Source organism: Rana temporaria, chromosome 3, assembly GCF_905171775.1.
Source record: "Rana temporaria chromosome 3, aRanTem1.1, whole genome shotgun sequence".
NCBI classification, from domain to species: domain Eukaryota; kingdom Metazoa; phylum Chordata; class Amphibia; order Anura; family Ranidae; genus Rana; species Rana temporaria.
In genome coordinates, this window is record NC_053491.1 from 79,162,516 (window position 1) to 79,179,720 (window position 17,205).

At 43.5% G+C, this 17,205-nt stretch overlaps 1 protein-coding gene across 10 annotated transcripts in view; it reads left to right on the forward strand.

Annotated features, from left to right (window-relative positions):
• TJP1 (tight junction protein 1) overlaps positions 1–17,205 on the forward strand; it is a 539,980-nt gene that overhangs the window by 449,371 nt on the left and 73,404 nt on the right. For all 10 annotated transcript variants that reach the window (XM_040342798.1, XM_040342801.1, XM_040342802.1 and 7 more), the window contains 2 exons: positions 6,306–6,474; positions 15,250–15,394. In XM_040342798.1, the coding sequence (XP_040198732.1) occupies positions 6,306–6,474; positions 15,250–15,394 (314 nt within the window). The remainder of the gene's footprint in view (positions 1–6,305; positions 6,475–15,249; positions 15,395–17,205) is intronic.

Here is a 17,205-nt window from a genome sequence, read left to right on the forward strand (position 1 = left end):
TCACCATGAACAGCTGACTGTGACGCCTTTATCGCCGCCATCTGCCCACTGCGCCCTGTGAATGGTCTCAGTCTCCTTGGACCCGTGATTTGTCATGAGACTGTGGGGGAGGGGAGGGGGGCGGCGGTTGAATGGTCAGATCGATGCTGCGATCTCACCAGAAGTGGGAGCGGGTACCCGCCCCCCAAAAAAACCATTCCAATTATGGGAGAGGGAAGGGCGGAACTTTCCCTTTTTGGCTGAAGTTCCGCTTTAAAGTGGTTGTAAAGGCTGAATGTTTTTTTACCTTTTTATTCATGAAGGTAAAAAAAACATCTCCCCCCACATCCCCCCCAATACTCACCTGAGCCCCCTCTCAACCCAGCGATGTGCACGAGAGCAGAGCCTCTGCTGTCCTGGGACTCCCTCTCCTTATTGGACATCGGCTCCCACTGCTGTCAATCAGACAGTGAGCCAATGAGGAGAAAGTGGGGGGTGGGGGTCTTATTGACGCATAGAGAAGGAATGAGCACGTACCAGTGATCCCATAGCAAGCTACTTGCTATTGGGAGCACTGAAGCGAGTGGAGCCAGGAGTGCCAGTGGGGGACCCGAGAAGAGGATCAGGGCTGCTCTGTGTAATACCACTGCACAGAGCAGGTAAGTATAACATGTTTATTTTAATAAAAGAAAAGGCTGAGCCTTTAATACAGCTTTAAGTAACCGGCATGCTGTTTTTATCCATATATATAAATGTTTTTATGAAGTCTGATCAGTGGCATAAGCCTGGTGCAGGATTACACAAGACTCGTGTACCTCTGGGTAAACCTGCCGGCATTATGATCTTCATAGGACTGAATAAGCTGCTTCTAATTTAGTGAGAAATCTTGTACTAATGTATGCGTGACACTGACCGCTGTTAACAGCATTACACCTTTCATCGATCTGATCTTTACATGTGGGACTTGCTGTTCTGTGAATAAAATAGTTCAGCTGGAAAATGGGACTAAAATGGAAGAGTGGGTGAAAGCCGAGGCAATCATTTTATTTGCTAACAAGAGCCAACTTCTCTTTTTCTGCTTGTAGGGTACTTTTGGTTTATTGGCAATCTTTGTTTCACCGCTCTGCCTGTCTTTTCATTTCTGCAGTGACGCTTGCTCAACAATTCCTAGGGATGTTGATCAATAACACTAGCTGAGTTTACATTTCTGAACTACAGGAATCTGGAGCCCTCTTATTCATGGATGAAAAATGTGGGGATAAAACTGCTGATGTGAGACTCGCGGTGTCCTGCCTTGAAATGATTTCACATCAGTAGCTAAGATTCATGAAGTCGCAGTTCTATCTATCACATACAAAAAAAAAAATCTCGCCGTTCTATGGCAGGAATGCATCTGCCGTGTTTGAGCTTTTTGATTCGCTTTGTGTTCAAACCTGCTCTAATGCCTCTAAACATGGATGCTATTAAACATAATCTTCTCATTTAAACAGTTACCTCTGGTGCTGGATCACATGACCAGAGCTTTGATTTTGACTGACTACATGATCTTTTGTAAAAGCAAAGTAGTCTGAACAGGATATGAATACATAAGGCTCGGTTCACATATATGCGGGGCCAGTTTCTGCCGTTTCCATTAAGCGGTTTAGGGGCAATTTGCCACCTAAATTGTACCTGAACCGAGCTGAAAAACACTGGTGCATGCGCTCTGAAGGGCGTAAACAGTGATTTCATTGCGGCTCATCCATTCAAAGAACCCGGAGCTCCAAACCCGGAAGAAAGACCAGGTACTAACAGCGCACCACTGGAGGGCTTCATTTTCATGCATGCATATACTAGCACATTATAACATTGCCTTGCAGGAGGTAAAGTTATGCCCACCCCGTTTACTATTGCTTTAAAAATAAACAATTCCTGCGCCTTTACTGTAAGAGCGCCAAGGATGTGGAATTACCTTCCAAAGGCGGTGGTCTCAGCGGGGGGCATCGATAGTTTCAAGAAACTATTAGATAAGCACCTGAACGACCACAACATACAGGGATATACAATGCAATACTGACATATAATCACGCTGCACACAAGCAATACCGGTGTCTCGTCACATTCGGCTCCCCATCACAGATTGCTCCGGAAGTGACGTTCCTTCGCCGCCATCTTGCTACACCCCACACTCCTGCACATTAATTACAGTGAGAAGGGGGCAAGTGGACATCTTGTCCCCATCCCCCCCCCCCCCTGGAGTTTTAGATTTCACAGTTATTTTCAACACCAAACGGAGCTTGTATGCTTAAATACACTATTTGGAAATCCGACGGACTGTTTAGATGTTACATTTTAAAAGCAACGGCAAACCTGCTGACCATACATGGTTGCTAATGTGACAGAACACCTCTGATTTTCACATTTAACATGTAAACAGTCCGTCGGATTTAAAAATACTGTATTTAAGCATATAAGCTCAGTTTTGTGTTGAAAATAACTGTGAAATCTAAAACTCTGGTGGGTGTAACAAGATGTCCGCTTGCCCCCTTCTCACTCTATCATTACTGTGCAGGAGTGTGGGGTGTAGCAAGATGGCGGCGATGGAACGTCACTTCCGGAGCAATCTGTGATGGGGAGACGAATGTGACGAGACACAAAATATGAATAATGTAACACACAAACAAGGTTTGCTTTCGCTTTAAAAGTGAAAATATCAAACAGTCCACAAATAAGTATAATAAAGTGAAAAAAAAATCTGAGTGACAATTTAAAGAATCACAAAAAGGCCAGTGTTATAAGGATATCCATGCCACCAGAATACACCCACTGCTTACCACAACAATTGCATCGCAAACAAGAGAGATCAGATGAGCTCAGTTGACTTGCAGCCATACATCATAAGATACAGTGCCTTTGAAAAATTATTTATATCCCTTGAAAATTTTCCACATTTGCCATGTTACAACCAAAAAACGTTAATCTATTTTATTGCCACATAAGTTCCTATATCGCTCCACATCAATGTCATAGATGGTAAGTGATTAACATAGGAGAGGAAGAACAGATACTCATAGTGAAACTCATAAAAACATAGGTAACATTTTTTAATCTTACACTCGCATGTATACAGGAGCAATTTGCATAGACAGAAGCTAAGATGGCACCGCCAGTGTTCGCAATGACCTCACTGGCCACAAGCTCCGCCCAATGCGTTTCTACACAACGGTCTTTGTCAGGGAAAGAAGATGTTGCACTATCAGTATCTGTTCTTCCTCTCCTGTCAGTGGAGTGATATTGAAACTTGTGTGGCAGAGCCAAGGATGACGCTGTAGGATTTCCATCGATTGGAGTCATATCTATGATGTATGTCAGCGAACGCATTTAATCTCTTTTGTTTGAGATCCAATTGTTCCGGTAAGCAGTATGTGTATCCTGGTGGCATGGATATCCTCATAACACTTGCTCTTCTTCGGACTTGCACAGAATTGTAATTCTTTTGGTCGTCGCACAGACTATTTTTTTTTTTTTCACTTTGATTAACTTTATTATACTTATTTGTGGACTGTTTGACATTTGCAACTAATTGCAGCAAATCTTAAAGGGGTTGTAAAGTCAAATGTTTTTTCACCTATGCATTAAGGTGAAAAAACAACCGACGGTACCGCCCCCCCCCCCCGAACCCCCGTCTTACTTACCTGACCCCTTGAAAGTCCCGCGCGCGTCCACGTGATCCTCTTTGGTTCCTAGCCTGGCCGTTGATTGACTAGGCTGGATGGATTGATAGCAGCGCAGCCATTGGCTGGCGCTGCTGTCAATCACAGCAGATGATGCGGCGCGTTGGGGGGCGTGGCCGAGTGATAGTCGGCGGCTATGCCCGCCGCTGTATCACGGGAGCGCGTTCGCAAAAGCTTTCCACCATGCGAGCTCGCTCGCATGAAGGTGGAAAGCTTTTGCGAGGAGGAGCCAAGATAGCCGCCGAGGGACCCCAGAAGACAGGGTTAGGGGACACTCTGTGCAAAACGAGCTGCACAGTGGAGGTAAGTATAACATGTTTGTTATTAAAAAAAAAAAGTTTGCCCTTAGTGACCCTTTAATTGCTAGAATGGGCAAAGGACCCGTTATAATTTCAGACATTTATAATATTCAGCCCTGGTTTACACTGGTGCGTTTTGACATGCGATTTGACATTTCAAATCGGCAACATTTGCCGGCAATGGCACCATCCTAGTCGGTGCGACGCTGCATCTGCTGCGCTGCACCGATTTTCAAAAATAATTTTCTGTACTACTTTTTGCGATTTCGGCCTGTGATTTATATTGACATCTGTGCAGTTTCTGCACAGATGTCTCTGTAATCGCAGCCGAAAATTGGGACTGACAAGCGGGAGTGAAATCGTGCGAGTTCAGCTGAACTGTCATGGCTTCAATCCTGTAGCCCAGTGTTAACCTGGGCTCAGAGACTGTTGCTGAATATTGCAGGCAACATAACCAATTACAGTTGTTCTACTTTTTGTGATCAGTTTGCAGAAGGCTTTAGACTGTTCTCAGTCATGTGGAAACACTGGTATAAATGTTCTTGTGTAGCAGAGGCCATATGGCTGCTGTATTTAAATGGGAAGTATTGCTGAGGTGTATAATTACCCTGGCTTTTCTTTTGTGATATCTCCCCAGTGTTATTTCCAGGCCAAAAGGTCAATAAGCCCAACCACACAAGTTATAATCCAACATACATTTCTCTTGATCTCATTGGATGGCAAGTCTATCCTAGCGTGTGACTCTAACGTATCGATACAATTTGATAACGTTTTTGAGATTGTTGAAAAAGATTCGACTAAAATTTTTCTATTCGAGAAAAATGTGTTAATTCAAGTTACTGGGTTGCAAAGTTTGTTTCTAATTGTTACTAAAAGTTTTTTACATTTACAACCTTTTAGCCCACAAAGTAGTGACATTTTAAAGTATAACGCCACCCAAATGGGGAAGTTCCACTTAAAGCGGTAGTTCACCCTCACTGACATGATTTTACCATCGAGACAGGCATTGTAGCGCGAGCTACAGTATGCCTGTCCCGATTTTTTTTAACCCCGGACTCACAGTGTAATCGTACATTATAGATTTCGGCTCCCGCGGGGAATGGGCGTGCCTATGGAGAGGGAGCATGATTGACGGCCGGCCCTGGCACGTCACTCTCCCCGAAGACAGCCGGAGTAGGTCTCGGCTCTTCACGGGGCCTGCGCACAGGCTATGCGCAGGCGCCGTGAAGAGCCAAGCCTATTTCGGCTATTTCCGGAGAAGCGTGACGCGCCAGAGCCGGCCGTCAATCATCCTCCGTCTCCATAGGCACGCCCATTCCCCGAGGGGAGTCGGTATCTTCGATGTAGGAGTAAACGGTGAGTACGGGGGAAAAAAAATCGGGACAGGCATACTGTAGCTCGCGCTACAATGCCTGATTTTATGGTAGAACAAATTTTTTTTTATTTTTTTTGGGGTTTATAGGGTGAACCCCCGCTTTAAGGCCTCCTCCCCCTCCTCTTTCAAGAATGGCACTTTTGGGGGGGGGGGTGAAGTGAGTACCTGATTGACAGGTACTCGCTACCACTTCTGTTTTGACCACCTAGTCGATCAGAACGGAAGTTCTCCTGCCCCTCCTTGGTCATCTGTCTTCTGGAACACATTACTGGTCCTAGAAGATTGTGGGACTATTCACAATGTGCAGCGTGACTAGCGCATGTGCAGTGGCCACAGTTAAGATGGCGACACTGGGAACCCGAAGGCTAGTGAAGAACCAGCCCGGGTTAGGATGGCGCTGGATCCTGGGGCAGGTGAGTGGCTGTTTATTAAAAGGCAGCAGCTACAGTTATTGTAGCTGCAGACTCCTAATTTTTACAGAGGAGATGGGAGCTTCTCTTTAAATTCTAAATGCTTAAATGTTGTTGCTTAAATGAGTTCTAATTACAGCAAAGATTTCTTTTTGCATGTAGAATTGTATGTTTTCTTTACCTTGTTTCGAAACATTATATGCAATTTCCATTACAAATTGGCCAGCCTTCCACTTTATTGCCCAGTTGGAATTTTTTTGCCATGGTAATGCTTTTAAAAAGGAGTTTTGGCCCTGCATTTATCTGTCAATTAAATAGAACTTTTTTCTAAAAACATTATTTTCCGTGTTCTATATAGCGTTGTAAACCAGTAGCCAACAAGTCAGACACCAGTCATGCTTTGCTTGCAGGATTTGGTACAGACTAAATACATCTAGTCTTTGTTAACTTTGTGTGTGTCACTCAATCATTTAGAAATAATTTACTCCAAGCATGAATAACCAGTAATCCCTCCATTGTTGTTTTACAGATTAATGGCACAGTCACCGAAAACATGTCTTTGTCCGATGCAAAAACATTGATAGAAAGGTCAAAGGGTAAATTAAAAATGGTAGTTCAAAGAGATGAGCGAGCAACTCTACTGAATGTCCCAGATCTAGATGACAGCCTTCATTCTGCAAACGCTTCAGAGAGAGACGGTATGGTGACATTGTGGAAATAAATGATGAAATCTGACAATTGCTTACTTAAAATCCAGGCATTTTGGAATAGAGTGGGAAAAAGTTAACTTTTCTGTCTGGTTTTTATTTGTTTTCTCAATTTTATTTCTTTTTTTTTGGGAGATTTTTCTCCACTTTCTATGGCATCTGTACAAGAAACGGCGGCAGTTGTCATCACAAAGACGGGAAAGCACAGACCGCAATGAAATTCAGTTTTAACCATTTCCAGATTTTTTTTTTTGGTGGGACGCAGACAGCAATTAAACCCTGACATACACTATAATGTATAAATGAAAGTCAACACACCGAACAGCTTGGTGTTTTTAACCTATTGCGCATGTTATTTTCTACAGATGTAATACAGTTAACATGCAAAAATCTAAATTTGCCATCAAGACCATGAAACTAGACATAGGCAAATCCTGATGCATAGTACAGCAATATAAGAACGAGTGTCAGGATGGTGAGATCCTCTAAGAATAGTTTTTAGTGAGCTACTTTTTATTTCTGGTTCTTTACTACTATCTTTATGTACACTAGTGAATACTCAGAATCTCACCATCTTGCATTGCTGTACTACATGTCAGGATTTAGCTTATATCTAGTTTCAAGGTCTTGATGGGGGAGTTCTGATTTGTATATGTTAAAGGAGAAGTTTGGGGTTATTTAAATGTATAAACATGCATATTCGCCCCTGTTCTGCAGCGTTGCAGTGATGCTTCAGCCATTCCATGTCTGCACTAAACCAGAGAATTGAGCGACCACATGACCACTGATTGTTCAGTTCTTGGTCTGCTCAGAGCAGTGAGTGGTGACTGTCGGTCACTGCTCTCTGCTCCTCCAGCGTTCACTGGAGCAACGATCAGGAGTGGGGTGAAGGGGAGCAGCTGGCTCTGAATCTCAGCTGCATTTTGATAGGCAGAGCTAGCTGTCAATTAGGCAGCTGGGTGGATCACAACAGTGTGGTCAGGATCCTTCAAGACTCTGGAGTGGCTCTGACATCAGTGGAGAGCGGGCAATAGTAAGTGCACTCCTGGGTGCACTCCATGGGTCTTTGATGCAAATGACTTCTATATTGGAGGTGAGAGTCTAGAGAGCCCATTATCTCGGGACATCAAGAATACATTGAATTACACTGCTGTCACTGTGATCATTTAGAATCTCTTTTTTTCCGGATTTTTGGACACTTTATATACACAGCTGCTATTATGGATTTTAAGACTTCATTTATTAGATGATTTGCTTATTCATTTTGGACACTCGTATTTTATGCACTTTTGCACTTGATCTTTTGCTTGTCATTTATCACTTTATCCACCTAGTGGACATTGAGGGTATCTTTATCCATGTTTTTGGATTTTTGCGCAAGATCACTTTACTTTATTTTCATTCTTTATTTTTTGTGTATTGTAAACACTAACAGGTTTTGCTGCACTTTTCACCAAAACATTTTTATTAGTTAAGGGGTTCACATTTATTCCCATAGCGAGAGGGACACTTTACCTACCTAAGTGCACTCCTGTGACCCACAGGAGAAGTATGTCCCAAAACCTTTGACCATACTTCTCTTTTAACAATATTATAAAGAAAACAAGCAGTTAAACACTTGGCTGTTTGGTGTGGTGCTTTTCATTTATAAGTTCTACTATATTGGGTTTTTGGTATTTTTATGTTTTCATGTATATTAAGGTGTGCATCTGCTGGTTTCTCTGTACATACCCTGCTCTACTCTATCTAGAACAAAATATGTTTTGGCTAGAGTTAGGCTTTAAAGAAGAACCTCTTCTTGAGAAATTGCTTGTTGCTTGACTAAAGTGCTGATCAAAAAATAAAATAAAAATAGGTACTGTAATGCATTTGTGTGAACTAAAATTAAGTTGAATGTAATGTGTACTGAAAATTTGTGTTTGATAAGCAGCTGTGCTAATATCGTATGACAAAACTGACATTTTTTTATACAGTGTGTGTCTGCTTTAAAGTGGTTGTAAAGTCACATGTATTACTTTGATTCTCTCTGTATTAGGTTCCTGTTCAGTACAGTGTGTGCGTTTTTCCTGAAATTATAATGCTAAATACCTTCTTTCCAGAGCCCTGCTGTTTTTGTCATGAGACCTCTCTCTGCTTCCCTTCCCGAGTAACTAAGTACAGTGGGAGTGGCTGAGATTCCCCTCTGATGAATGCAAGCTAGCAGAGGGAGATCACTTGTCTGCACAGCGCAAATACTGTGTGACAAAGTATTGCAATGATCGCCATTTTATTCTCTAGGGTGTTAGAATAAAAAAAAATATAATGTTTTGGGGGTTCTAATTAGAGGGAAGGAGATGGCAGTGAAAACAGTGGAAAAAACAAATTAGAGCTGCTGTTTTACTTGTAATGCCAACGGCCACCACCAGATGGCGCCAAGTCACAGAAGGAAGCTTGGCCCTTCAGAAAGGCAGCAAAGCCGCGGCCATAATTACAGATCCTGTGCCTCCGTGCGCCCCCGCCGCGCGATCGCGGCGGCCGGTAATTGAGGCCGCGGCTTTTCGGCCTTGTAGGCCGCAAAGCCGCGGCCTCAATTATTGGCGGGCGCCGGGTCACAATTTCTTGTCGCAATTGCGACGGGGCGCCCGGATTTTGTCGAGCCCTGCCTTAAAGGGACAGGAGTATGTTTGTTTATTTTTTTTTATGGTTACATACACTTTAAACTAAAATATATAATAATTTGGGGGTTTTAATCTTCAGGCCTAAAACATGGATTTTAACGTGTGGTTAAAGAGAAAAAAAAATTAAAAGCAAAGGCGCAAAAGCTTTAACCACTTGCCGACCGCCCACCGTCGTTATACGTCCTCACTTTAGAGATGAATATCTCGGTAACGGTAGCAGCTGCTGCCACAATCGAGATATTCATCTCTTCTGTGGGCGGCCGTGTTAACGATAATGGCGGTCTCCGCGGAAAATTCGCCGCGAGATCGCCGTTATCGGTGGCGGGAGAGGGGCCCCCCCCCTCCCGCCGCTCTCCCGCGCCCTCCGCCGCTTACCGGAGCCGTCGGTAGCGGCGGAGGAGATCGCGACCATCCGGCAGCTGAGCGGGGACGAGACTGAAGGAAAAATTTCCTTCGCCCGTCCCCATAGCTCCGCTGGGCGGAAGTGACGTCAAAACGTCAGTCCCGCCCAGCGTCTTAAAGAAACATTTTTTTTTTTTTTGTCATTTGAAAAAATGACATTTCCAAATTTTTTTTTTTTTTTTTGCATTTAAGCCCAAATATGAGATCTGAGGTCTTTTTGACCCCAGATCTCATATTTAAGAGGACCTGTCATGCTTTTTTCTATTACAAGGGATGTTTACATTCCTTTTAATAGGAATAAAAGTGATAATTTTTTTTTTTTTTTTTCAGTGTTAAAAATTCTAAAATAAATAAAAATAAATGCGAAAAGCAAAAAAAAAATTTTTTAAAGCGCCCCGTCCCGACGAGCTCGCGCATAGAAGCGAACGTATACGCGAGTAGCGCCGACATATGAAAACGGTATTCAAACCACACAAGTGAGGTATCACCGCGATCGTTAGAGCGAGAGCATTAATTTTAGCCTTAGGCCTACTCTGTAACTCAAAAAATGCAACCTGTAGAATTTTTTAAACATCGCCTATCAAGATTTTTAAGGGTAAAAGTTTGACGCCATGCCACGAGCGGGCGCAATTTTTAAGCGTGACATGTTGGGTATCATTTTACTCGGCGTAACATTATCTTTCACAATATATAAAAAAATTGGGCCAACTTTATTGTTTTATTTTTTCATTTAAAAAAGTGAATTTTTTCCAAAAAAAGTGCGCTTGTAAGACCGCTGCGCAAATAACGGTGTGACAAAAAGTATTGCAATGACTTCCATTTTATTCTCTAGGGTGTTAGAAAAAAAAATATATAATGTTTGGGGGTTTTAAGTAATTTTCTAGCAAAAAAAATGGTTTTGTCTCGTAAACACCGACTCTGAAAAACAGGCCCGGGGCTAAAGTGGTTAAAGGACGTTTAATCTCATATAGGATTGGTCAGACTTTTTTTTTTTTTTTTTTTTAAGGGGAGCAGGTGGGTCAGTTTGTGGAAGGAGGATTTACACAAAGAGAGAGTACTAGGAGCTGTTTTGGGAGCAAGGAATTGTTTTGGCGTTTCCAATCTTTGTAGGTAAAATCATCGAATAGGATATGAGGAGGAAACATCTTGGTGGAACATTTAGGTCTATGAGAACCAAGCCTAGACATCATGGTTGGGGAAGTTACCGTTGAATCTTTTAATTTTAAGAGTTGAATTCACAGTCCCAGTTAGGAAGGGAACACTAGTTCACTGGTGGGGTCTCTAGGGAGTAACACATCCGAGAAACGGTCCTTAGACAGAATCAAAAATACTATGCACTTTTGTGTCCGATTCTGCTGAGTAATATGGTGAACGTTTAAGCCTTTGCAATCAGGGGGAACAGCCTGCACCAACATTAATCTATGTATACCAGAAGAAAATAAGTTTGCTGTGAGACAGGCTTATGAATGAGCACCCAAGGGCGAAAGGGAGGGGCGGGGGCAGATATGGTGCTAATAACCAAAAGGGGTATACTTTTAGAAAAACAAGAGCAGCTCAAATCTTTCAGGAACCCTCATGGACCCAAGCTAGAAGCGTCGCAGGGTTTAAAAAGTTTGTGTGACCAAGGAGTCTGTAGAATAGGCCGTGCAAGGGGCTTGTGGAGAGTGGAAGAAAGAGACTGAAGAAAGAGACTGAAGAAAGATTCTTCTTGGCAGAAAGTTGCAGGAACAAATCAAACAGTGCACACGCTCACTAGTCCAGTACTGCATCTTCAAACCAGGCCAAGCAGAGAAAACTGCGGGAGATTCGAAATGACGGTTTGGGTCCATCTGTGCTCAGCCACCCGAAAACGGCAGTAAAACGGCCCCAAGGTGCAATAAAGAGGGAAAGTTCCCACTAAAATAAAGTACAATGCACAGCATGCAACTTGAAGGTACTTTGGAGAGCTAAAAAAGGAGAGATTTAACTTCCTCTCGCATACTGCCTGGCCATATACAGCAGCTTCTGAAGAAATTCTGAAAAACAGGCGAAAGTAGAAAAAATAGAAAAACATCCTCTTGGCTATTAGCCTGCTATCCAATGACAACAATGATGCCACATACACACGATCGGACATTCCGACAACAAAACCGTGGCTTTTTTTTTTTTCGAGACGGAATGTTGGCTCAAACTTGTCTTGCATACACATGGTCACACAAATGTTGCCGAAAATTCCAAACGTTAAGATCGTGGTCACGTACAAAACTACGACGAGCCAAGAAAAATGAAGGTCAATGATTCCGAGGATGCATAGGATTTTTGTGCGTCGGAATTTCTGACAAGAACGTTTGGAAAAATCGAGAACCAGCTCTCAAACGTCCAACATTTGTTGTTGGAAATTCCGGCCATGTGTACGCGGCTTGGGACTTCAGAGACTGAGACAGGGAAACTAGATAAACTGAACCTTACCTGAATCGCGGAATTCAGTGCCAACTGGAACATGTATGGGTTGTCACTGATGACTGAAGGACCTGTCAGTTCACAAAGAAAACTTAATGAACTGGGGACCACTTGCGCTCATTGGCTAACTGGAAAGACTTCAAGAATTTCCAATACCCAGTATGGATCTACAAGCAGAAAAAAATCTCAAAGTTCAAGCAAAAAATATAGCAGACTGGAAAGTGTTTTCCATTTTACTTAGGGGGGTGTCAATGATGGTTTTCTGCACAACTTTCAGGTCGGCAGTCTTTCCCATGATTGTTATTCCTACTGAACCAGACAGATCATTTAAAGGATACTAAGCAAAGTCGAGGAGGTGGGAGAGCTTTAGGGCTGAAACAACTAATCCACATAATTGATTTTCATAATTTGATTAGTTGGCATGCATACAGAATGCATTATTTGTTTACATATCAGAAAATAGTGTCAAAAAATAAAAAATACAGTGTAGCACACAGCTCAGTATATAGTTCATGTATATAGTTCATAGATGTCCGTATACACAGTGCAGCACACATACAGCTCAGTATATAGTTCATAGATGTCCGTATACACAGTGCAGCACACAATACAGCTCCGTATATAGTTCATATATGTCTGTATACACAGTGCAGCACACATACTGTCCATACATGTCAATAAGTGTCTAAGAACTTGTCAATGTGTGAGCAGCGCTGGCAGGGCCGCTGATAGGGGGGGACCACCAGCCCTCCCGTAGGGGGCCCGGGCACACAGGGGGCCCGGACAGCAGGAGGATCGGTGGAGCAGAGAATGACAGCGTTACGAGGCATCATCTGAAGGGACTATTTTTCTGCTTCCCCCGGCTCCCAGGTGGCCTAAGATATATTCCCTGGGCCCCATCAGTTTATTTAGAGGGGCCCAGTAGTGTCACTATAGGGGTGGGGATTGCGGTGACACCAAGACCGCTGCTGCACACCTGCAGAGTAGCAGCAGAGCGGTGTGAGTGTTGCTTCACTTCCCTGTCAGGCGGAGTGATCTCCACCCGACAGGAGCTTCCTAGTCCCGGCTGGTCTGACGTCATCATCCAGAGGCTGGGGAGCGCGGGATTGAAGAAAAGATGCTGGCAAAAGTCAGGACCTGTAGCCAGAGCTCAGTGTCTCAGTGTCTGCAAGTGAGTAATCTCGTAGCTCATTTGCATAACAATGCCGTTTTTAACACCTCCGTCTTAGATATGTGAAGTGGACTGGTTAATGCTTTGGGGGAGGGGGGGGTTAAATAATTTACAATGCAAATTGTAATATAGCACATGGAGCCTGGAGGGGGTTAATGTACTCACCTAGGTATTATTGACCTGTGGCAATTAACCCATTTGTGTGCTGCATTAATGACAGTCATTGGCACCATCAGTGTTAATTAACCCCTTTTATGCTACAGCATGAAGGGGTTTATAAACATTGGCACTAATGCAGCACAAAGGGGTTAATTATTTATCACTGGTTAGAGAGTACATTAACCCCCTCCATGTGCCATATTACAATTACCAATCATTATCATTATGATCATCACACAGTACAGGTGCATTGAGCCACAGCACCTGTATTGTGTGATTATCATGATAATAATGATTATGTAGAATGACAGAGAAATTCATCTTTAGGCTTTATTCACACAGGGCATGCTGCAGACATGCGTCTAGCACACAGAGCTGTCTTTTACTGGCTTGGGGATGTTTAAAGTGTTACATGCATCACAATGCCGGCATCCCATTTATTTCTACTGAGACACACAGCCGATATATCCCAATATGTCATGCGTGCGGGTCCCAGAATGCATGCAGGGTGCGTTCAGGGACCTGCACCAGCACGTCATATTGGGATAAAGTGGTTGTGTGTCTCAGTAGAAATAAATGGGATGCCGGCATTGTGATCAGATGCATGTAACACTTTAAAACAGTGTCACTGTTGTAAACAAGGTTAGGAGACTGTATGATACGTTAAATATGTTAAATACAGTTCTTTAAGCAACACCTTATTTTCCGGGAGTGCCCCTACCGAAACTAGACTCTGGATCCGCCCCTGGTACACACACCGCCCCCTATACACATTAGTTGCTGCTGGGAGGTGAGCACTGAGCAGCCTTTGGAGGAGATAGGGGCGCTGTGTGTGTGTGTACAGTGCAATGCAATCTACAGTAAGAGTGATCCGGTCTCATGTACTATAAAGACCAGCACTCTTCTGACAGGATGGGAGAACAAAACACAGCACACCTCTTCATGGCTGTGTTGGCAAATGTAATGGTGATTTGGGAGGGCGATATGGGTGAGGAGGAAGAATGGGGGGATATGTGCTGGGAGGAGAGACTGGGGGGGGGCAGAGGGGTAATTTAGAAGGGGTTGTGCTAGGAGGGGGATTTTTGTTTGGAAATTTGTGCACGGGGGCCCCGTCAGGTAGGCTGTACGGGGCCCCGTGATTTCTATAAGCGGCCCTGAGCGCTGGGGTCCCCCGCCAGCGCTTCTGGCTCCTTCTCTTCTGAGTGTCCCCATAGAAAGCCACTTACTATGGGAGCATTTGTGCAGGCTCACTCCTGAGCTGCACTGTGTGTGTCCATTGTCACACACAGCACAGCTTGGCCCTGTCCCCTGCTCTCTCCTGGCTGAGATTGATAGCAGCGAGAGCCAATAACTTCTACTGCTGCTTTGAGAGAGAGAGAGAGAGAGAGAGAGAGAGAGAGAGAGAGAGAGAGAGAGAGAGAGAGAGAGAGAGAGAGAGAGAGAGAGAGAGAGAGAGAGAGAGAGAGAGAGAGAGAGAGAGAGAGAGAGAGAGAGAGAGAGAGAGAGAGAGACTGACTGACTGCTCAGGGTTGAGTTTGGAGGTATCTTAATATAGGGCGGTCTTACCCTGAAGGGCACAGCACAGGATTGAGTTGGGGCTCGGGTAAGTACAAGAGAAGGCTAAGGGGGGGACCTGCACACCGGTCTTTTTTTCCTTCATGCAGAGCATGCATTGGAGTAAAAACCTACCTATTGGAACCACTTCAAGTTTTTACTGAGCTCTCCCAATTGTATACCTGCTCTTGGTAGCAAAGCATTGGCATGTGTATTCTTGTTGAAGTGCTTTCCAACTGTTTTCACTCTCGGAATGACAAAGGTTAGAACCCTTGGCCTTTTTAAATGCATTAATTTTAAGAGTAAGCTTTTATTTTATCAGTTTGCGTATACTCATTTGTTGTTGGGTATGTCCACTAAAAAAAGCTTATTTTATTTTCACAGACATTTCAGAAATCCAGTCGCTGACATCGGATCATTCCAACCGTTCACATGACCGGCCCCGCCGCAGCCGTTCACGGTCTCCTGACCAGAGATCGGAGCCTTCAGATCATTCCAGACATTCTCCACAACAGCACAGTAACAGCAGGTGATGGCTTCATTAGGTTTTGTTTTGCGATTGAAACTTTAATGCAAAGGTTTTATATATTTTACATGGTACATTGTTTTTAATCTTTTGAAATGTTTTTTTTTTTGGGTTATACGTATTTAAATTTGACAAAACAAATGCTTGAGGGTAAAGGTGAGCTGAATGTATTCTGACTATGGGGCGAATGTACAATTTCTGCTCTGGTGTTCTCCATATTGAGCACATCATCCTGACAGATCACAGATGTTGGGAATCTAAGCACACTGCCAGAACACATACACTTGCTGCAATAACACCTTTCGTGACTCATGGGAAAAGCAGCTATAATTTTGTACAAGTTGTCACCTAGAAACAAAGACAGATTGCTAGCTTAGCCCCACATAATTCCTCCACATTCAGGAGGTGATATTCCATCTACTGTTCACAACTGAATATTTCATTTAAAAAAAGCATCCTATCCTGTACTAGTCTATATTTTCCACCCTTAAAGTGTTACTAATCCCAGGACCCTGCATTCACTAGATCTGCTCTCCCACAGAACACGCAAAGGCGATTATTTTACTAAATATAAACTGCTAAATACCGTATATGCTCCAGTATAAGCAGAGTTTTTCAGCCCTTTTTTTTTCGGGCTGAAAATACACCCCTCGGTTTATACTCGTGTCGGTGTACCTGAAGGGCTTGTTTAAAAGTCGCGGCTTCCCCCTGGTCTCTTCTGTGATAGACGTTTCCCAGCAGACACTGTGTTCAGTGTTCCGCCTATCACGGACATTCTCTTGTCCGGTGATTGGCGGAACACTGAACACAGTGTCTGCTGGGAAACTGAGTCTGAGGATGAGAAGCGGGACCAGGAGGAGACGGCAACTTTTAAACAATGAATGGACACCCGCAGCCTGTCAAGAATTTCAGGTACACTGACTCGGGCACATGGGCATTGTTGACCCTCTTTTCTGCTTACAGTAGCTGCTGCATTCTCATCCTAGGTTTATACCCGAGTCAATACGTTTTCCCATTTTTTTTGGGGGAAAAATTGGGTACCTCGACTTATACTCGGGTCGGCTTATACTCTAGTATATACGGTACCTTTCGCATCAGCAGTATATAGCAGTCTTGTGACTTCTATCAGTGTCCAGCCGAGCACTGGTTAAAGCTTGTAGGAGGAGTTTTCATTCTTCTCTGACTGTCCTATGAGGCTGCATGACTTTTTGCCTGGACAGTGTTGATTGGCTGTGCTGATCACATTCACCCCCCCCCCCCCCCCAAAAAAAAGAACTCTCTAGTAATGCATACCAAACTGAGCATGTGCGCAGTGGGCCTTCTAGTGCTCTATTGTATCAGGAGATGGATTGGGGACAGTAAAAGAGGAGGATCATCAGAGAAGGCAGGATCAAGCAGCCTTTTTACACAATGTGGATAATTAACCCCTTAGGTTCGACAGTGAATATAATAAGCATGTTTTACTGCATACAGGCATACTCCACTTTTAAGTACACAATGGGGTTTATTTACTATCGCTGGAAAGGGCAAAATCAGGCTCACTTCTGCATATAAACCAATGAGCTTCTAACCTCAGCTTGTTCAATAAAGTCTGGTATTAAAACCTGGAAGCTCATTGGTTTCTATGCAGAAGTGATCCTGATTTTCACTCTCCAGCGATAGTAAATAAACCCAATTGTGTACTTAAAAGTGAGGTATGCCTGTATACAGCTGTATTTTACTGCTGTGGGTTTAGTAACACTTTAACTTGAGTTGCATATCTGCAGCAAACATTGCCTCTAGAATTTCTATGGCTTCTTTTTCTGCCTCTTTTC